Genomic DNA, 23,554 nt, shown 5'->3' on the forward strand with positions numbered 1-23,554 from the left:
TATAAAAAAAGTCAGCATTTCTGATTCGAGTTGCAAGTCTGCTGGCAGGACGCTTCTGCAAGCTCATGGAACCCAGGAAACAATTATTCCTGAGCCTTTACATGCACTGCGTGCTGGGTCTTCCAGCAATGCACAAGTAAATTAATGTTTTGCTCTTTGTTTCTTGGCTGTGGTTGATGTAACCTGTGGCCAAGATAATATATTTTACAGCATGTTACTATCCAGTGGCACCAGCCTCGAGGTTTTCAGGCTTTTTCTAGGGGTGTAGATAAACTCTCTTTAGTAGTGGTGGGCAGCTGAGCCCTTGCAGACATAATTAGGGGTGACCTGGGTGTTCTCAAAAATATCTTTCCCCGGGTTGATGTAGAGCAGGCTGTGCTCATCAGCCTTGTGGAGAGGGAGGGGGCAGTGACCGACTTGAGATCTGAAAGTTAGGAATCTGCTTAGTATTTAAAATACCTACATTGCAGGGGTCTGCTTGCTGTGTGAAGCTGGGCAGCTTCCACGGAGGCAACTTCTGAGTTTAAACATACTGCACTATGACCAGTGATTCTCCACAATACAGTAGGATTTATTAATAGAAAATACGTCAATATGAGTTTGTCTTTGTACATGTTAGCAACAACATGTACAGTGAAACACTTTTTTTTTCTCAATCTATATTGTTATAGTTCTTTTGTGTTATCTGACATAACCATTTATATTTTGGGCTTAAATATGTTATTTGTCAAAATGTACTTTCAGTGTTAATATACCTTTAAAATCATAGTTTATCTTTTAAATATTGGATTCATATTATTTTTTTTCAAACCAATATTGCTCATGTTAGTGCAAATTTGTTAAATCTTGAGATAGGTTAACCATTCCTTCCAGACCATAAACAGCATTTAATAAAACAGTGAGATTTATATAGCTCTACACAGCTGAACAAGATTCTAATACGAAGCTTGTTAAAAAAAAAAAAAAAATCCGACATTTTACAGTACATCAATTGCATTTTATACATTTTTAACAGTTTTGTTTCTTCTCTATTTCTGTGTGTGATCTAGTACAAGAATGAAGGGAACAGCAATAGGTAATGATACTTTCCTCAGTATTAAAAAGAATGCATCATATGTATCTTGCTCAGTATGGCGGCAGTGTTGTGTTTCCAAACCTGGAAAAGAAGCCAGGTAATTCAACACCTTCTCAAAACCCAGTACAGCAAGAGCGAACGTTATCAGTCGGAGCACTTGCCACTACAGGAAAATGGAAACAAACCAACACAAAGTATAGACAAAAGATATTTTATGCCACGTCAACAATCCAGAATCTCTCACTTGAGCAATGGTCAACATTTGACTCCAAGTAATTCCTAAGAGGAGCTGAAAGAGGGCAATGTGGGCATTTCAGTAGTTTGAGGAATGGAAATATATCCAACTTACAATAATCTCCTGTCCTAAGAACTTCGAACAGAACGATGCAATCCCTTGGCCTGTTGGCAAACCTGCGCCTGGAGAGCTGCCCCAGCCTGCTGCTTGTCAGGCAGTCAAGAAGAACTTCCAGTTGCGAGTGACATTCTTTATAAAAAAAACCTTTTTATACTGAAAATGTGCTTTGTTCAAAAGAGCACTGCAAATGTCACTTATTAAAATCAATGTAATAAATAAAATATAAACAACCTGTGTCCAAAACTATGAATAGTATTTTTATCTACCTCACTATACATCTGGCCCACTGTGCCCCCCCCACCCACCCTTTCTGAAATTTTTTAAAAATTTTTTTGCATGCTATTTTTTTCCCCGTTTACTACAAAGAGCAAAGGTTACATATCGTACACTGGGAAAAGCTGCCAAAAAGATTAAACTATAGTCCTAGATTACCAATAAACCAATTCTACGTCACAATACCCGCCTGCATGAACTACTTGGGCTGCATCCTAGAGAGCAGGTGATGACTTGTGAGAGACTTCTCCCCCTGCACACAGCCAAAAGTGTGCCAGGTGATGTTAAAACTATTACAGTGACTAACCACAGAAATGTTTGCAACCTGAAACAAATTCCTTATTGGCAATTTAAGCAATTTACAACTACTCCATTAGTGTCTTATGCTCTGAAAACTGTATGCTGAACTGTTTGTTGCCTGAATCACAGAAATGAAGAAATGCTTCTTTTTTCCTTCCAGCATTACAAGAGCTAAGATGAATATAACAGCTCTTCTGGCCTCCTAGCCTATGTAGCTGTTCTTTTAAATTTTTTTTAAAAAAAGTATTCTTTGTCCCTTACATTTTTTAGAATTTCACTTTAAATGCAGAGAAATGGTCTTTATTTTCATATTTGAGGAATGTGTTCTGGGTGTTGGGTTTTATTTTTGGTATGGGTTAAAATAAATGATTGTCTTAATGGTTCAAGAATTGGACCCCTCTGTAGTCTAAAGAGTTTGGAGAGTCCAGATTAAAGTACGATGGGTCTTAGTTTTTCATTCCCTCAAGGAGATGGCAAGATCAAACTCTGCCTTCCTTGAGCACTTACTGATTAGTGGCTGGAGAACAGTGAAATTTCCTCAAGAGGAGATCAAAAGATGCTTTTTTAAAGGAAATGGCACCTAAGGGTGATGGAGTTGGTGATAAAAAATCAGCTACCCCTTCTTTTGTGAGCATGTGGCCTAGCAATGTTGAATTGCTATCGATGGTTACAGAAGTGAGTAAGAGAAAGCACATACTGGAGTTTCCACTGTTTAAAAGAACTGAAAATCAAACAAAAACTGAAGCTTAACAAGGAGAACATTGGATGAAAAGAAGTCTTACGCCACACAAACACACACACTCAAACACGCACACGGAATACTATGCATACGTGGACACACATGAGTAAGAATGTGTATTTGTATGGTAGGTTCTTGGAAATAGACATTCTTAGCAAATATGGATGACAGATCAATTGTAATTTATTTTCTTTTAACACTGTATCATCATAAAGAAAACTGGTATAAATGAAAAAAATCTATTTCAAATATCTACATCTAAAATTTTAGGCAGTGAAAAAGCACTTTGTTGACAAGGAGTGTGGAATGATGAATGTTAATTGTCAGAAACTGCTGAATGCCTTTTTTTTTGAGTTGCCACAAACAAATTCACATATCAGAACAAACAATACTGCTAAATATTCCTTTTTGTTTTTTTTGATTTTTTTTTTTTGATTTTTTTTTTTGTTAAAACGCACCGGGGAAAAGAAAACAAAAGAACTGGAAATTCATACATCTTTCAAAATTTGAAATTGAAGCAATATTTAGAACCATAGATGAAGAAACACTGTGGCATTGGTGTAATATACACAATGCACCTTCTTTTTTTATCTGTAATGTACATCAAATACTTTACAACAATGCATTAACAAAAGGCAAGAAACATCTTGCTGTACAGAGGAAACCCCAAATGCAACTTGAAGCCTAGATTCACAATGAATGAGGATATTAAACAAAGTGTGAGAAGCTGTTCCCCATAACGTATGTACGCTGCTCAGTAACTTGTGCTTAACTCTTGACCCAGATCCACTGTCATGTTCTTCCTCCTTCCTTCAGCCACGTTCAATATACAGCACTGAACTTCAGACTCTACAGGCCAACAGTAAAGTTGCCCCACACTGTAAAATATATATATGTATATATATATTTCTGTCTAATTACTCCCAGGTTTAGCTTTCTTTTAGCCTTCTAAAAAAATCTCTTAATTTTTTCCATACTGGTTATCTGTGCCTTCCTATGGAACAGGCTTTAACAAACTAAATTTGCAGGAAAAAAAAATGTCTCGTGGTATGCATGCACATGCACAGTTCCTGGAGCTTTTGTATCTGCCCAAGTCTCAAACCCAGGAGTCGGGAGAGGCTGGATAGTGGCTTGTTTCATAGTTAAGTTCACTATAGGGACGAGCAGCTGAGTAGAAGTCGACATAGTTGCCAGTTGACTTTAGTCCCAGGTGCATGTTGTATTCACTTGCAGGCGGACGATGATGCACTTGGTCCTCAAAGAAGGACTCGTCATAGTTTCTTGTTGAATTCTGAAATGGCTGATATGGTTCATAATCTTTTCTGCTGGGCTCCTGTGGAACTGGCTGTGTTGAAACCTGAAAGACAGCAATACCCACAGCTTCTCAGATACAACTTATTGTAGCCAACAGGATGGAAGGAATAAATCCCACTTACGTTTTTCATGCTAAAAATACAAAATCGTGCATTATCTTAACTTCTGTTCAAAGCACTGCTTTAATGGTGAATTAATTCCACAGCTCTGCCTTGTCATTTTATATCTTTACATTTAGTTAATAGCATTATTATTATCAAATATATTTATTATTTAATATTATTGCTGCAAAAGGTGCTAGTTTATGTCCAAAGTAGTTCATCCAGCATAGCTTTTACCTCACTTTTGTAACTACAACCTGTGTGTAACTTGCAGCTGTATAATGCAAATACTGGTGACTAAAACTCAGCCTTGAAGAATTTAAATGTAATCAATTTGCACTCCAAAGATGCTAAACATTTTGCAGCTGCCTTTGACTGAAGTGAGATTTAGGGGAAAAGGTGACACCATATCCTTAAAAATCATTTGCAGTCTTCAGGGCACTGACATGAGAAAAGTGCCTGAAATAGATTCTTCTGCTACTGTTAAGCAGAAGCATCTTCTTTACACCTCCTCAACACTTCATATGGACAATGTTGTGTTGTTGGTACATTTCAGCTAGTTGCCTTGAAGCTGGAATGTTTATGATAAGCAGAAAAAAAAAAATCTCAGACACTCCTCTACCCTAAGGTTGCCATACTTTTTTTTCAGACATCCCTAGTGAAACTCTGATTTTATAGTTCGGACTTTATTGAAATCTGAAATGTATCAACACATGCTGACTATTCTGGAAAACCTTCTTCTGCTTCATGCCACCTCTGTAAGTTTGGGCAGACTTTGTGACTGCAAAATGACGTAGCCTGTCATTCCTCACATGGTTATCACCGGGAACACTGATGCTCAGAGACCGATGTGAGAACAGTTTGTGGATCCTGCTGCCCTGCCCATGTTAGTGATGCTCCCTCAAGATGGCAGGAACAGTCGCACTGCTGTGGCCCAAACTCCATGGTATTTGTTCAAAACTAATATCTGTATTGGACTCTAGGCAGGCATTAAAAAGGCTGCCTAAGTTCACTACTTTTAGCAGTCCCACAAGGGATCTTACAAGTTTGGCCCGATATTACAACTGCACAAAGGAGTTTTTACTACTCTAGTTTCTATTTCTAGAAGTGCTATCAAGGTGTAACTGACCTTCAGGACCTCATTTCATTTCCCATATTTAAACACAGGTGTTTAATTTGGTCATAGCAGTAAAATTCTACATGAAGCAATTTGTTTATTTGTGATATTTTAAAATTTCTGGTATTTTCCTTCCATTTCCATATACAATGTTGCGCAGGTCTTTTGCCATCTGGAATAGTAACCTTTTAGTCTCTGTACTTACCTGGTTATGTTTGATATCTTCAGCAGGCGCACCATATGAATTCCTGTACAAAGTTGAGATTCCAGTGTTCTGAGCTGCAAAGAGAGAAAAGGAAGGCAAAAGCAGGTTTACCAAACATACCTCTTTGGCCTTAAAATGAATTCTTCATTAAATACATCATACAAAGCCTGTTTCTCACACTCCAAAGTCTTTATAAGCATCTGCAGACTTTTCCTCCCAATGAATCGTCATCATCTTTGCTTTGGTGTACATACATCTCTTTGGTATTTATTTCTTAATGGCAACAGGCTCCATGTCATGTTCATAACAATCTTGTGCACTTCTTATATGCATCAACAAAATAATTTCATATAAAACTTGCATTCAGTAATAAATTTCAGGTTATAGATGGGCTTATGTAACACACGCAACAAACAGCAGTCGCAAATATTGAGATTAAGAAACATTCCAGTTCTTTCACTTCAGTTGGACAATGTGGATTGTTAATCCTACAGTCATTTTGCTTCATCATGAAATTATTCAAGCATAAAGTGATTAAACATAAGTGGCAAACAAGTTATGCAAAAAGTAATATTAGTTACACTGAAGAGGTCTGGCCAAGATAGTCTCAAATCCATGACTCAAATCCAGATGTCACTGCTGTCACTTTCTTCTCAGATGTCCTACTCTCAAATGCACAGACAAAACTGAGCTATGAGTTTGAAACTTGAAGTATTTCTAAAGAGAATGAGGATAATATATAGTCTGGAAAAAAATGATTTCTGACCCTGTCCCAAAAATCCCAAATGAAAAGCAAAGGATTTTCCTTGCAAAGCTGACTCCAGTGATCCCCCTGATTTGGGAATGTAGCTGAAGCTTAGTTTGCTGGTAGGACTTGAACAGCTGTAGTTACTTCTCATATTTGAATGACTACGAAAAGGTAGCATTTTGAGTGGCTGCTGCACACTTTTCATGAGTCATTAACTTTGCAGACATTCTAACCAATGATTAAATTATTTATGAGGACTCTTATTATAAAAGAACAGGCCTGAAAGTAAGAATTGAGTAGTTGTGAATCCATCATCAGTGGAACTGAAACATGTGGCTCATGACCTCTCTCAGGTCTCTGTGCAATGGTATAAAACCTGGAGGCACCAAGAGTGGCTTAAATACTTTCACAGCTCAAACCTTGTGATGGCAAGTGCTGAGCATCAGACCTGAAAGCTCAGTATAGGATTCATGCTAGTTACATCACTCGGAAGAACCACGTTTCTGAAGATATAAGCTCTTTTTCTCTTTGGCAGTGTGCAAGCACGGACCTCTGCACATAAAATTTCCTCTACCTTTCCTCCCTATCACTGCATCCTTTCTGAAGAAAGGAATGGCACAGCCTTCAGCCAAAGCTGACTGGAATGCATCAGTTCTGATCTTCACATCTGCCATGGGTTCCATGCTGAGGGTGTAATTTCTGTCAGTTTGACGCACTGCTGCATGTTGCTGCTTTACAGATCTCAGATGCTTTTTCTTAAAGATCTGCACCATGTTTGTGAAAACAGGATAAAGACAGGGCTTATATGGTGGCTTGATGAGCTCTGGCAGCTGGAAAAAGAGACTTTTCACTTCATAACCATTAATTGATAGGGGTTAAACCTCTCTTGTTCCTTGAAGAGCTGGATGCAATAACTAAGAAAGTGCAGAGTCCTCTGTAGGAAATAGAGAAGAGCCCTGGAGGTCTCCAAGTGCAGCATGACCCTTTTTTTTTAAGGTGGCAAGAACACGAACTCTAGTGACAGATGCTGGTTGGGCTCCTCCAGTGGTAGGTACTCTTAATTCTACCTGTATGCCAACAGGCCATAACAGAAACAGGTGAAACAATGGAAAGTAGTGCTTGAGTAGTTTTCTTTGGTTGTCCACATTAATGCCAAAGAGTTGATCTGCAGAGGCTCTCACTGTTCAGGTTAAATTTGTCACTTAAGGGATTTTTGAGACTTTACTGTCATTTCAGTGGGTTCCTTTGCATTCCAGCTGCAGCCTCTGCTGTAGTGTTTAAAAATACCCCTCCTGATGAGTCTTTAGTATTAGAGAAGTTTGCATCAACATTGCTCTTTATGGTGCATCTCATGGCAACATGACTCTCAGTAGTACAGCTGCCAGATCTTTTCTTGATATCATCTTTTTAACGCTGTTTTTCTTGCTTGTACCACAAAATGGCAGAAGTTTTGTTATATAAATTCCTCTTCTCAAGATCTAAAGATACTCAGCTGTTTCAGATATCCATTTTGTGAAGTCCCCGCTCTTGAAAAAACGTTAAATTGACATTCAATGTCATAGACAGAGGAAGAACGTCTTGCAACCGTTTTGTTTTTACAATCATATGTGCCACAAATCACAAACCACAATCAAGGTAAGTGGTTTGAAGTTTCATGCATACAAGTTTCTAGTCAGACACAACTGAACATACTGAGTTCAGACAGGTCAATGCTGTTCATGGTTGTTTGATGGCAAGAGTAAAAGACTGGTACAAGGGGCAACATCTGAGGGTATTATGAAGAATCTGATGAAAAAGAGCAAACTAGACTCATGCTAATTTGTATGTAGTTCCTTCAGGCAATCAGACACCAAGAGGGAGGTTATGACCTTTCCATACTGATATATAAAAAGACATGTGGTACATATGTGCTGCTATCAGCCATGACTACTATAAACCTAAAAACAGTTCAGAGTTGGTGTGTAGCTGTCCAGTGCACTACTGTGACATTTTCACTGATGTGCTCACAAATGTCACATACCAGATTGAAGTTTTACGGTCTCTTGGATCACATATTCTGCAGTGGAAAATAATGGATAGTTTCAGCTTATGAAAATAGTTGGAAGCTCTGTATTGCTGATTTCACCGCTGTGATGGGGATACAAATTTGAAAGTTTAAAATTTAAAAAAACCCACAAACTTTCAAACCGTTAGTAATCTTTTCTTAAAGCAATAAGAACAGTGAGACACAAACTGCTTGAAAATAAATGCCAGGAGTTCAAGAATGAGAAATCTTGGCTTAGTCTAGCTTAGAGGTTGAGGTAATTCTGATTCTGGAGGAAATGTAAGTCAAGCAATGTAGCTGCTAGCAACGAATGTAGCCCTGCTCCAGCACCTGCTTCTGAACATGCAGGTGACATCCCTGGGAACTCCATTCCCACTCTGCCATGCTTCAGTGAACAGTTGACTCTTGCTGTCCAAAAGTAGAGGACAAATATAAAAGAAAGAGAATGAGCTAGATGAATGGACAGATATTGTGTGGTTAATACCTGATTTTTCCTAATAATATTGTATATGTACCATCATAATAAAATTGTAAAACAAATAGAGAAGTCAACGAATTTTTTTTTTTAAATAAAAATGGCAAGAGAAGGGAAAGGAGAGAAGGGAGTAAGAGATGGTGATATTTCTGCAGCCACATTTCTTCACAGAGATGTGAGAACTAGCTGAAAATTAAATTAATAGAGGAGTGACGAGTGTGCATGTTTAAGTGCATATTTTATGCAGTCTCTAAACATCAGTACCTGACAATGCTGAAGAGACACTTTCTGGTAGGCAAAATTATGCGCATTCTAAAATGAATACTATGATCAACCTGCAGTACTTTGTGGTTCACTTGCATAAAGGATATTATAGAAAGATATTTTTCTTTCTCCCTTCTGTTCAGTCTTCAAGGTGATACCGGTTTAAAAAAAAAAGGCACATAGTTCCCCATAGCAGTTTTCTTTAAAGATGACAAACATTGAAAATTATGTTACTCAGTGGTTTATGTGACAATGATGTCATTGACCAAATTCATCCCAATATATCCTGGTCACTTGATTCATGGCTTTCAGATCTTGGAAGTACTTACTCTGAACACACTTACAGACACTTTGGAATAACAAGATGCTAGCCTTTTGCCCTCAGGAACACAAACTGATAGTGAGAAAGGACAGCTCAGCTGGACAGGTAGTCATTCTCATCTGGTGTCGTGTAATCTGCTTTTCCTGCTACAAGCAGCAGGTCTCCATTTTAAGAAATTTAGTTCAAAACAATAAAGGAAAATGCTTCCGAATGTCACAAATCTTAGGTAACAGAGATCATTACCTATCACTACCACTGCCACCTTCATGCACAGTGAAAAATGAGGTAAGGGAGTGAGAAAAAAATTACAGTGCATACAGTTTCTGAAAGTAATAATAATAACAATAATCATCATCATCCTGAGCACCTGTGACATCTGATGGTGGTTTTTTGTGTTCTGCATATGCATGGACTTGCCAGTAAGTTAAAATAACAGAAGTATTCATGATTGATTCTTTACAACCAAAGGAAAAATAAATTAATCAGAAGGTTTTTTTCCGCTGCTGGAAGAGAAGGCACAGTGTGTAGACTATGATGTACATATTAGTTCAGTGAGGGAACTAAAAAAGTAAAAGAAACCTCAAAGAAGCAGTCTCATGATGGTACACAGGAACCTTAACTTCCCTGTTCTGAAGGAAAACACCATGGCATAAATAACATTATCACGTGCACTTACAGTTCCCTAAACTGAAGTTTTTGTCTTAAAAATATACTTTAGGTGACAAAATTTTATTATCAGTTATTATTTTCTACAGAGAGAACAAAATGGACAGTAAATATAAAAGGCATCATAAACCTGTGAAGAGGGCAATGAGAACTTTGATACTGTGCCTCTATTTTTTTTAGCTATCCTCATGAAATCAATGTAAGTTATCATCTTCAGCCAAACTGTTTACTTCATAGATTCTCCATTTTCCCCAGAGGTTTCCTGACAAATCCTCAGGATGGCAGGAAGCCAACATTCCTACTTCGAAAATCTATCAAAAAACCTTCATTTCAGTCTCAGCCCAAAGGTCATAAAATTTTTCAACTATAAACTGAGAAGAGCTTTGGAGAAGAGCATGGAGACAGTCATGGATAAATTGGGAGTTCAGTTGTGGCTCTACACTCAGTGTAAAATCTGTAAGTCAAAGAAAGCTTTGTGTAATACATCAGCTGGGCACAAAAGTGGAAGAGCAGCTCAAAATACGTGTATGCCAAGTGGAACCTGAGAAAACATTTATCCAAGTCCCATCCACATGGACGAACTGGCTGCAATGCACTGAAAAACAGGCAACGCAAGAAACTTGGGACATGAACTTGTACTAGGCCACTCAAGTAAAGTCAAAATGTCTCATAAAATCACAGACACTGATTTCATGTTTTTTAAATCAAATATTTATTATTTAATGAGCTACAATGGTGTTACACAAATTCCATGCTGAGCGTTGATGAGCAAAACTCCTTCCGTAATTTTCTTTTGTTCTTGTAGTGGTGCTTAATTTGAGCTTAGACCAAACGTGTAGAGAGTTGGTGATCTGAAAGAGAGAGATTAATTCCATATTTATTTTTACATTGCTAATGTAAGATTGTGAAATATTACACTTTTTGGTTTGAATTTGTTTGATTTTTTTCCCCCTCACTGAGCTCAGGAGCTGGAAAGACAGTTGATAGCTGAGCATGATGCTGAGTATCAAGTCCACTAAAAGCCCACCCAAATAATAAATAAAAATAGACAAAATACTAGACAATATTAGAAGAAAACACAGTGCAAAAATCAAAGTGGACTGAAGGTTGCTGAGGCAGTACAAACCTCACCATCTGAAAATCATATTGCGAGAGAAAGGAAATAAGTGAAGTAGGAATGGGAGAAGAAAAACACCACAGTTAAAAAGAAAATGAAAAGGGGTGTGGAAAAAGAAAAGCCCATTTTTTAAATGTGTAGAGAGAGACAAGACTAAGTGCAAGGAAACACAAATTTTCAGCATGGAGACACTTATTTTGGTGAACTTTCTGATATAATTTGCTAGTCTGAATTTACAGATACAGCTAGAACAAAATACTGCTGTTTCTGCCTTTTCCTTTTCAGAGATTCACCCTTTATGGACCCTTGACAAACAGCTGAAAAACTTCAGTTCTGTCCTTCACAATCAGCCAAGTAAGGGCCACTGATTTGTTATAGAAAACCACCTCATACAGTGACTATCAAACACTCAAAACATTACAGACACATAAAATGCAATACCTTGACTGAATCTTCTGCACTTTCCCGCAGCACCCCACAGAAGTAATTCAGGACACTCCTAATTTCTGTGGTTTCCAAATGCTCTTGACTGTCATTCTTCTCTTCAGATTTTCACCTTCAGGGTAATTAACATTCCATACTGCATTTTCACACAAGTTCCAAGGCTGGTCTTTAGGTTTTGATTACATAAGCACATATAGCATAGTAGATACAGTGTGAGTGTCCTCATCTCCTGAGTCTTGAAAGATGGATCTCATGGATCTTATGGATGGATTGATGCTGAGTCACCATGTTCCTGGTGAGCAAGACCTCTGCAGAGCGCATGGGAGAAGGTAACAGGCGTTCAGACTTCTCACTGTAATGTTTTGCCTGCCCCAAGGCAGCATTCACAGAGGAGGAGATGGTGATGCTTGGCACTATGTAAACGTGACAAAAAGTTCAGTAATGGTTATATAAGCCTGTACAATGGTGATGGGGACCAACATGAAGAGGTACAGCACTGGGAAAAGCACACCAAATTTCCTAATTACTGAAATGCTAAGAGATTAATGAGCTCACTGGGGAAGAGAGGCCTTCAAAGAAACCTGCAACAGATGCCACAACACAGAGAAAATTACTGTATTTAGATCAGCCCAGCTGGGAAAGTAACATGGATAGACTTTACAAAGAGCCACAAATTTCCCATGAATACTGACATACAAAATGAGTTAACTGATCCTGGAGAGCATTCCCTGCAAAAGACAGATGTTAGGTGTCACTGCACGTGCTCAAATATACCAGTTAATTCAGAGTGATCAACCAACTTCCTTCTGAAATGAAAACAAATGTAAAATTTAAAAAAGACATGCAAAATTGGATTCAGAGCCTTTCTTCTGTGAAGAACTATGGTGTTCACAAATAATTTTTACATAGTGTTGTACTCATTCAAATATATCTTCAGTTGTATTTCTCAAGTTGGCTAAAACTTGGGAATTAACCAAAGCAGGTTGACCCTTTTTTACAGTGCAGCAAGCCCAGCCAATCTTGTAAAATCAGCACTCTGATTTTTATATATGCTATGCAAGCAAAATCTCACCTGTCATGGTGTCTTTCCTAGAAGTGTGTTCTCCCTTATTTCCATGGTAAGTGGCGTTAGTTCCAGTTGATTCATAGTCTGTTTTTCTTTCTTTTAGGCTGATCATTTCCCGAGGTGAGGCTGGGGCACTTGCTAGATAACAAAAATGGATTTTTTTTTAAAACCATATGACTAAATGTTGGGTTTGACTCTTGAGTAAGTATTTCAGTGAAGTTTATATGTTAAGTTTTCTAACATGAAGCTGATTGAAGAAACACTACCACATTATGGAGGAAAAGAAGAAATGCTGTTATTTTGTGGACAAGGCAAATGTATTAACTGGACAATCAACTGCAAACATAATTTTATTTCTAAATGTTAAATTTCTTTTTACTTACATCAAATATCTAAGATGATCTCTATTTAAAAAAAGTACAACAATATTTTTTTTCTCCTTTAGCTTTTCAATTTCTTTAACTTGTCAAAACATTCTGGTACTGGCATTCCCATTTTTTTCCTCAAAATGGTTACTTTATTTCCATTGAGAAGATTGCTAACTTCCAACTGTGTGGAAAAAACCCTTACAAAATTGTTTTCTTCCCTTTTCTCTTGAAAATAAACAAAACAATTAAGTTACTCTGATGGAAAGGAAAGAAAAGAAAGCCTGTTTCCCCTAGAAAACATATACCAAAGAATGCCTAACAATTAAAGGTAACTCAAATAATTTTTCCGTCTTTAAATATCTATATGTGCCATTAAAGCAACAACTGCTACTTTAAGCTATTTTTATTAAAATGAAATCCTTCATCACCTATACTCATGGTACAGCTAAAAGGAGGAAAGTACAGGTAACAAAAAAGAGAACTGGGTTCTATACTCAAGTCTCACACACTGGAGAATGTGGAGATGATCACTGGCACTGATCATGGAGCCTTAGAGCTTGCATTGCTTAGGAAAAGGAGAAAAGCAAAAGGAAAAAAAAAGGCTTTGAAGTGAAGTGACTTCAATATATTTAGGTGTTGGTCGATAAAGAGCACTTTCTGTGTGGTGGAGGGCAGGAAAAGGAGCACAGGGTGAGTGGCAGAGCCCCCCAGAGCCTCGTAAGGACACAGTGGTACAAAAATAATTGAAGTGCTGGTGCTTACCCCCATACACTCCCCTGCCTCCACCCAGGTATACGATACATAAAAATAAGCTCAAAAAACAGTAACAATGCCTTTGTTCAAAAACAAGGAAAAGAAAAAAAAGGCAACGTTAAAAATGTTAAACTCTTTGTGAAGCTTGACCTTGAGTCACATCTTCCATCACCTCCAAACCACATTACATTTTTAGTTAAGCAACAGTGAAGTACTTGCACTCAACCATGGAGCAGGGAAACACAAGTGATGTTGAATTCTGCTTCAATCAGTTTTGCTGGCCCTGGCCTTTGAATTTACAGAGCAAATGTGGGACAGATGTTCTTTGTTATGAAGCCATTAGAACTGGGGATTGCTTTTAAACTGTTTGTCAGCAGTGATGTAAATCTAAAGCTGATAATCCAGCAGATAGAAAGAAACATGACGTTAAACTACCAAATCAGCTAATGGCAGCTCGAGTCTAATGGGGAGCAGGCCAGAACACAAACCTTGAAAAAGCTGCCAGCAGAGAGACACATATTGTTTCACATCCTCTGGTAATGGTTATAAACACTCCGCTGTTTTGAACAAAATTGACTGATACAGATAAAATCATCTCTCTCTGTTCCCTGTGGGAATTCCCTTCCTCTTCCCATGGGAGGAAAACTACTTTCTGGCAAGCGTTAAAATGCAGAAGCACCCTCTTTCAGAGTTTTTACTGGAAGCAAAGATGAAGACTTTGGTTGATATAAGACTGAAAATTGATATAATGTTTTTCTGCTCTAATTCTTAAAGGACACAGAAAAGAATACAGAGCTCTCTACAGTAGTTTGAGCCTGTTATCACCCACTTCTAGGGATGGACAGGATGGTGTGAGTTCGTTTACTTCAACTCTTTACCCTAAGGTAGGATCCAGTTTATCAACATAACTCCTGACAAATTTTAACCTGGAACTAAAGATCCCTAATGACAGAGATCACATAACTGCTCCAAGCACTCTGTTCCAGTGCTTTCTTTCCCCACTGCTAGAAAATGTTCCCTGATGTCTAGCTAGACTCCTGGCTGCTCATTATTTCCATTTGTCTGCTATGAGAGAAGAAAAAGTTCACACCATTCCTCTTCACGGCTGGCTGTTATGTGCTTGAAGACTTGGTGTGTACCTCTTCCCACTCTCTCCATCTCATGTCTCTTTGACTTGAGTTAAACAATTACAGATCACTTCATATATTCTCATATCCTGATTTTTCAGCCTTCCAATTCATGTGTGAAACTGACAAAAATCCCCAGATAATTTCTAAAGAACTTTCATCTAGTCAGAAATTCTCTTTATATTTTATTTTTAAAGGATTGGTTATTTTTTTCCCCTTTTGAGCATTACCTCCCATTTCTCCGGATCACTTTGAATTTCAATAATGCCCTTCAAAGAACATGAGCTTCTCCCAGGTTTATGTCACCCACAAAGGTAATAGGTAACTTTTGCATGTTACCTGGGTCATGACTAAAACCACTGAAGAGTATTGGACCCAGGCTAGGCTCCAAGCACAGCATTCTGCCATTCTTCCAATAAATGATACCTTTTCCTTGTGAATGGTTTTCAGTTTTTTATTTACCACACAGGATGTTTTCTGAACTGTTGTCTAGCTTGCCTTAGGCTTATCCAGAAAAATGTGTGAAAGAGTCTTACTGATCACAGGATATTGTACTTACTGACTTTTCTATCTGCAAAGTGCTTTGATTATGTTGTAGCAGAAATTCAGATGGATTTAATAAGAACAATTGGTTTGCATTTGATATGGATAATACCAGCCACACAGCAACTTACATTATTATGTAGAAATATATACTCCAAGAATTAAGTAATATCATATGTTCCTACTACCTTTGAGCTGCTCAGATTCTGATTAGTTGTTCAGCAGTTTTCTAGACTGACTGGCATGTAATGATATGGGCTCCTTTTCCTTCAGAAAAAGCCACTATTATTAGTGCTTTTCCAGTCTTATGATAACTGATGACGACAGTGAAATATCATCCAAAATTTAGAGTAACAGAAGTGAGAAGATGGTTCTAGCAAGAGAGAGAACTAAGATCTCGGGGCCAGACATTTCAAGTACCTTGCACTTACAGTCAAGATGAGATTTTAGAGAAGAAAAAATGGAACAAGAGCCCTTTATGGACTTGTGTAATGGCAGATTTTAAAACCAGAATAGCAGCTCTCACAGTACTTCTGGCTACATTTTCACATCTCCTCAGTTGTGGTTCTGCAGGACTAAAATGATGCTTCTAGATAATTAACAGAACAATTTTCTTAAAAACCAAACTATGGCATAATGGTAATTTCAAGTTTGGCAGTTTTAATCCCAAACTCTTGGTGTACCTGTGGAATGACGACATTTGATCAAACAAGCAGCAGAAAGGCCAAAGATTGACAATGCACTCTGTTTATCTAGAAAATTTTTCACTGGGAATGCCTTTATCTAATGAAGGTATGTTCTACCATAGAATAAAGTGAGGGGAAGATTACCCAATCTTTAGACAGAAAAATTAATTTGCACTACAGCATTAGTTGAGATGTCTACATTAGTTCATTGTGCAGATCATACAGAATTGTTAATAGCTGGTGTAAATATGCTGTCAATGTTACAGGGCTTCGTGCAGACAAATCTGTGAAACTTACATATGCGTATGTATACACACACACCCAGAATAAAAGCTGACAGCAGTCTTTAAACTTCTGCTAAGTGTGTAAAATGGTCACAAACCACATAGTGGCTTTCATGATTAGAAAGTGAGCAACTGAACTTCCTGGTGCTACCAATGGATACCACTGCCCTGAGATCAAGTCAGGCAATCCCCAACAAGCAAACACTTTGGGAGAATTGATGACAAAACCTTATGGAATAATCTTTCTTCTGTAAAACTTTACCAAGCGCTCATGAAAAAAATTAAAATCCTGTTTTGAACAGGTAATTTGGTGACAGTGAGGAATACACTTTTTGCCCTTCCACCAGAGGACAAATCCAGCTGTCAGGAAAATGTCAGTGATGGATTGATTCCCTCAGCCGGGCCTTACCTGAGCGGTTGTTGGGAGACATGCGCACGGGAGAGATGGAGGGCGTGCGGGAGGAGGAGTACGGTCTTTGCCGATCCCTTTCTATGGTTGAAGATGAGGCTACAAAGTGATACTGTGACCATCCATCCTGCAACACCAAGAATGTGACAATGGTCAGTGAAAACGCCACAGCTCCTCGCTTCAAGCTTTCCTCTGGTGTTTCCACTACGGATACACCAGCAGGCTGCTGACTTCTTCCTGCCACTGGGCGGTAAATACAGTTAGTGGTGCAGGACACGATGTGCTGACTGTACTGACACAGCAAGATTAAAAATAAATGTAGAAAGTTCTATAAAATAACACATCTCAACCTCAAATTATTAACACTGTTTTTTGCTATTTGTTTAATAGTTCTGCCTCTTTTTCCCACACCTATATTTTCACATTGTGAACAGCATTTTGGCTTGAAGTATTTTCCATTTTATAGGGAGGTTTTGGAATAAGTAGATTGGGAAGCTCCAGGATTACCAGACCGCACATCTATTGAGCTTAATTTTACTAACTGCTCTTTTGTTCACACATGAGAGAAAAAGAATCAATGCATTTTCCTTGTTCCAGTTTTCTTCAAGGCATATAGAATGAAATTCTATTCCTTCCATTTAGAACTATGCTAATGGTGATGAATTGAAAAATGCAACAAAGTAATACAAATACTAGAAACAGCTAGTTCAAAAATAAAAGTTTAAATAATTCACGTTTTATTCCAGCACCATTATTTTTAATACAAAATAATGTACTTTGCATTTTTAAAAATGTATTACATATAGTCTGGAATTATCATGACAGCATAAACTGACTTCTGATATTGTTCTTATTAAATGATAGTATTTCAAATCCCTCCAGTATTCATAGATTTCAACTGCCTTTATCAGTGCTTAATGTTAAATCTAAACCAGTAACACTGAGATTTCCAGTCTCACACAGTTTTAAAAATGCCCACTTTCTGTTGGGCTCAGTGGAAATTGAGTCAAGCACCAGGCATGATGCTAAACAAAAGTTTTGCAATGAAATGCTGAATAAAAATAAGCACAATAAAACATTACCAAAAACCAGTTGGAATTTTCCTCTTGCTTACAGAAGAATAATTCACAGTTGGGGTAGTAAAGAATATTCCCACCCCCTAACTCAGCCACTCCACATATCCAGCAATGAATCCCACTCCTTCCTATGCTCTGCCTTTGGACCAGTTATCTGTCTGACTTCATTCCATCCAAAGAAACCATGGGCACCTCACTCTTGGGAGAGAAGATGGCTTGAAAATCCCCTTTCCACAAGACTCTTAGACAAGAGAACGCAGCAAGACTGTGACACAGCAGGAATATTTCTTGTAGAACACAGAACTCATATTTCTTGTACAGGGAAATGCTATAAACAAATTAGGACATACAGAGGTGACACCTAACTACAGGTGCTGAATGTCTGTACTCCTCATGTAATGCATTTGTACAAGCAGGGATGTGTCTCAGTTGCAAATTCAAAGACAAAAATGAGGAAGAGTGAAATCTGGGCTATTGCTTTTACAGTACCATCAGGACTTTCCCTGGAGTCAGTAGTGACTGCTTGTCCTCTATCACTCATGTTTAGGGCACTTCTCTGAACTGCACCTCATATTAAATCACAGTCATATAAGAAAATATAAGGGAGAAATTGAGTTAATTAATAAAAAAAATAAGACTAACTTGAAAAAAAGAAATACTTGGTCTTTAATACCACTTCCTTAAACCAAAATTTTCTATATACAATCTTTCCAAAAGAAATCCGGTCTCCAAAAAGAAGTTTCTACACAAACCACATCCTCCAAGCCAGAGGGAGGGTTCATGATAATGGAAGAAAAACATCTGTGAAGCCCTAAGTTCTTAAATCAAATTGTAAATTACTATATATGATATGTACATATGTATAAAATACATGTATTTTAAAGAAGATAAAATAGTTTACAGTTACAGTTACAATTAATAGCTTAAGTCCAATAATCTTATCCAATCATGAAGACTGAAATAACACATAGAGCCCTAATTTTTTGTCTCTGGTTAACAATAACTTCTGCATTGATTTCTCTATTATAAAATGGAAGGAGCAAACATGTGACAAGCCCATGCCTTTATCCTAATGAAGAAAATCAGTTTCCTTCTTTCTCCTTCTCTGGGGTCAGAATTTTTTACAAGAAAGGTGACTATATCTCATTCTGTTGTAGTTTTCTACAACAAAATTTATTTCTGTTAAAAATAAATTTTCTTTTACTGAAAGAAGACTGAAGAAGAGGAAGCTGTGGAGAGGACAGAGTTTAGATCTGACAAAAGGAAAAGGGATGCACTATTTGTTACTGTCTGCTTGAAAAAACAAAAGAGACATCAACCAGACTTACACAGAGCAAGGTAGAAATGCTTCTATTTTTGTGGATCTGGATACATTCATGGCCAAGTATACTCTCCTTTTGCACTCTTGCTTCCCTCAAATAAAACCCTGGCATATCGTTCAGAAAAAAGTGATGAGAATCATTCCCTCTGTCTTTCTTCCTGTTGCCTGGTCCATCGGTATTGCACACAGTAATACCTGCAGCCCGGTTCTGATGGGAGGTGGATGAAATAAATCCCTGCCACCTGCACCGTCCCACGGACTCTGCAGGAATAGCACACGGCACCGTGTGTGCAGGATATCAACAGCTACTTTGTCAATGCTTCTTCCTCAGACACAGCCCTGCAAGGTGCCTGAGCAGCAAGGAGAGCTGTTCAGGATGCTGGCACTAGCAGTCTTTTCTGCAGTGGATGTTTTCCCTGCTTCTCTTCCCTGCAAATTTTCCTTTTTCTCTCTGGTGACAGTAGTGCTTCTAATGAGGTCTTCAAATAAATTCTGCTACAAACTCTCAAGCTGGCAGGCCAAATCAGCTCAAAAGGACAAGTGAGGCAAATGATTAACTCTAAGACAAGTTTTGTACAGGCTTGGCATCGCTTTTGACAAAACAAGCCATACTCCTATCACTGATGACTTTCAGTCGTATGAAAGTATGACAACTTCCATGGTGTTTTTCAACAGGCTGTGGGCAGCTCCCAGACCCCACAGTATTTCAAAACCCCAATAGTAAAGTTGTCCTTAGCTCTCTTCCGCTGCAAGGAACAAGCTCATTTCCTTGTAAAGGTAAACAGTTTGTAACAAATTTATTAAAACTATCACCATCAACAATTCCAAAAGCTATTAGTATTAAATATTGAAACTAATTTTTAAGAGCCTAAAGGGGGTATTTTCAATTTAATGGCTAGATAAATACCACCTGACATGATGGCTGCTTTCATTAGTTTGTTTCAGGTCTACTGCCTGTAATGAAATTTAATTAAATTGATTTAGGTACTTAAAGGTACAGTACACAGAAGTGTCCTGCAGAGAAGAAAGCTAAGTCAAGACCAAAATATGTGAGACTGAATTCAAGAAACCAATTTACTAGTCACAAATGTGATCTAGGAGATGAAGAGTAAGACAAAAGGAATAGATAAACTGGAATGCAATTCAATGCAATTCTTTTACAGAATGGATGTATTTGTTAAATGACAGTAATGAATTAATAGGTGGCAACTGCACACTACAGGAGGACAGAGAACAACCAGAGTACAGAAATAGCATTATACATCCTTCCAACACATCTTCTGCTGGGCATTTGTCTATATTTTGACTATACTGAATATATCCATTATACTATTATATCAATTGCACTTCATAAAGTCCAACTGTTAATGCTTGATTGGCAGACGTTTCTGACAACATCCTCTTAGAAAAACTGCAGGATTAAAATTGGGATGGGAGCTGGATGATCGCTATAGAAAATGCAAGTGATATTGTAGTCTCTCTGATCACTTTTTACTGGGCTTAAGGGGTGAACAGATTCTTTATCATCCTTCTCACCTTTCTGTCATTTTGAAAATAAATCATTTTCGTCAGGCCCATGGGAGAATAATTATTTTTTCAGAGTGTCTAAACTTATTGTGTTAAACACTGTTGCATGTGTCGCATGAAAATATAATATTTTTTCTTTCCTTTCTTAATACTCTCTTTGTGTTTAAAATGTAAAGGCAAAATGGAGAGCAGATTTCTATCGTGTTTGCCAGAATTTCCAATTTTCAGAAGTCACTGGTAGTGGAGTCTTGGATTTGAGGAGATGATTTGTGGAGGCGGATGATATCAGACACACCATTTTCTCTCTTGTAGTACAGTAACACTGTGAGGACTGAATTATGAATTAAATTAAGCCCTGATGGGAACTGACAACATGCTGACCCAATAGGGAACCAGAATTCCTGCCTGAAGAATTCACAGACAATAGAGGAGTGAGATGGCCAAGGGATCTCCAGGAGTCAGGCACAGTATGGTGCCCAACTTGGATACCTCACAGCATCCACTCAGAAAGAAATCCCACCATAGTCCATGTCCTAACAGCCATGCAGCAAAAGTGAAAACAAGCCCTGTCCTCTGACTGATGATGCTGATCAGCTGCTATAAGACAATGACTTGGAAAGCACTGAGTGCTCTAGAAAAACTGTATGATGGCTCAGTATCTTTCAGTGTAGAACAGCAGAGTCTGCTCTGCCTCCAGGCCATAGGTGTTCGAACATTGTCAGGAACAAAGAGCAACTTCCTGTAAACAGAAAATTCCTACTAGAGAGAAAAAAATAAAATGATACAACAAATCCAATAAAAAAACAGCTAAAGCTTGAAAAACTATGAATCATGTTGTGTCCTTCCTTCTTGAAATTTACAACCTCTCCAGCATGCTACTTCTTGCTTCAGGTCTGATCCTCTTGTAACTTAATAGACATTTTACAGACAACTTGAAGCACAGAGGACCACACTTACTTTGTGATACTACTTCCTCACCCATAAGCCAGCTTTTTACTGGTTCCAGGATATTAATTGCAGTAATAACTATTCCCATAATGGCTATAAGCAGTAGAAATGTGAACTTTTGATGGACAACCTCTTGCAGGAATCATTAACTAGACCCACTGTGGTGTCAGAAGTAGGTGACACAGCAACAAAGCAAAGTCCCTGTATGTATGTAATATAGGATCTACTTGCTTTGAAACTCAGCCAGACACTGCTCTGAGTTGCTGGTGTTGCTTCCTTTTCAGGCTAAAGCACCACTGTCAGGTTAAATGAAACACCCTAACTCATGTGCACCAGTGAGACGTTGTCTACAGCAAAAGATAAATCTGATGTGAATTAAGTCAAGGCTCATCAGACTTGCACAGGTCTGGGCAATTGTTCAGTTCGAATTTGCTGTCACAACTCAGCAAATTAGGACACAGCAGGACACAGCAGAAATTAGATTTGGATCAAATAATCTACATCCACTGCCATATGAAAATTATGTGTATGACTTGACTGTGGTGAGAAATCTGAAATGGTCACAAGGTTGGGGTGATCCACATAAATATCTCATGGAGCTCTCACATGGGATTTCCAAAATAATGCATTTTTTACAATCACCAACAACCACCCTTATCATTAGGGTTTACAGTCTAGGATAATATTATTTTGTTTCAATAAAAGAGAAAGAATAAATACTTTTCCCACTTTTTCTCAACAAAGATACCCAGCCAGCCCCACAGCAGGAAGAGAGGAAGCTAACTAGTCCCCACCAACAGGACCTGTGCACCACTGGAGGGGGTGACAAGGAAATTTTGAGCTGCTGAGGAAGAGATGGAGAGACAACCATTCTCTAAAAAGCCCCTGCCTTTGTACTTGACAAGTATTTACTTTGGAAGAAGGATTTCAGCTAAATTCTTACAGCTTCAACTCTAGAAACACTCCTGAAAAACAAACCAACTAGTTTTATATATACTATCTAATTTAAACCTGAAGGTGTTTTTTAATATTTTCTTTGAATTTAGAAATTCAAATTTAATTTACACTGTCAAATCCTATTAACAGAAAATGATTCCTTAAAGTATTGTTCTTTCTGGATTTGCTCGTGTTGTTTCCAGAAGTCTCAAAACCAGAAAAGAATTCCTGGGCATTGATCTGCTTTACAATGTATTATGAATAAATATTATCTTACTGACATCACTTACTCTATAATTCTGATGAGTATTAACATTTTTATTCCTAGGATTTTATCTTTTGCTTCCAAAGAGGTAAATCAAGATACGTTGTTCAAGAGCAGAGTATGGATTGAGTCTGGAAGATCCTGGTGCTCTCCCAGTTTACAGGTCCGTTTGACTTAAATCATTCATTCTGGAGTAACCTCAATGGCTTCAAAAGGGCTGCCGACTCCAAGGGTTGTGTTTCCCCTCCTCTCCTAAAGAGTTGTGAGCCAAGCACCCAAAATCAACAGACCCAAAGTGAGGACATGCATCACTGAAGCTCATCTTAATTTGACTATTTTAGTATTTGTGCTTATAGTCTAATTTCCACAACTTTGGAAGCCAGAAGATTATTTTTTAAAGAGAAATTAATCAAGTCTGGAGGCTTTAAAAATATTACATTAATTTGGATAAAAGAGCAGGAGTTGGTGACAGGATGAGAAGTTAGCGCTTAAAGGAAAGCACGGCTTGCTTTGCCTTTTCATGACGATGATGAAGCCGGCTGTTTGCTGGTTAAAGGTCATGCTGGGAGTACCACCCCTGTGTGAGCCTCCGAGGAAGGCCTCTCCCTCCTCTCCTGCACAGACCCAACTGCAGGGAGAGGATGGAGACTCTGCTGAGAGTCCCATGGAAGCAGTGCCATCACTTG

At 38.1% G+C, this 23,554-nt stretch overlaps 1 protein-coding gene across 13 annotated transcripts in view; it reads right to left on the reverse strand.

Annotated features, from left to right (window-relative positions):
• Positions 1–2,907: 2,907 nt before the first annotated feature.
• CTNND2 (catenin delta 2) overlaps positions 2,908–23,554 on the reverse strand; it is a 640,487-nt gene continuing 619,840 nt past the window's right edge. For 11 of the 13 annotated variants that reach the window (XM_063400030.1, XM_063400087.1, XM_063400051.1 and 8 more), the window contains 4 exons: positions 16,796–16,922; positions 12,632–12,763; positions 5,480–5,553; positions 2,908–4,099 (listed from right to left, as the gene is read on the reverse strand). In XM_063400030.1, coding sequence (XP_063256100.1) covers positions 3,839–4,099; positions 5,480–5,553; positions 12,632–12,763; positions 16,796–16,922 — 594 coding nt within the window. In that variant the 3' untranslated portion in view covers positions 2,908–3,838. Of the gene's footprint in view, positions 4,100–5,479; positions 5,554–10,707; positions 10,850–10,922; positions 11,973–12,631; positions 12,764–16,795; positions 16,923–23,554 lie in introns of those variants that run through there. The other 2 variants (XR_010080727.1, XM_063400067.1) reach the window with 2 other exon arrangements.

This window comes from Prinia subflava, chromosome 1 (assembly GCF_021018805.1).
Source record: "Prinia subflava isolate CZ2003 ecotype Zambia chromosome 1, Cam_Psub_1.2, whole genome shotgun sequence".
NCBI classification, from domain to species: Eukaryota; Metazoa; Chordata; class Aves; order Passeriformes; family Cisticolidae; genus Prinia; species Prinia subflava.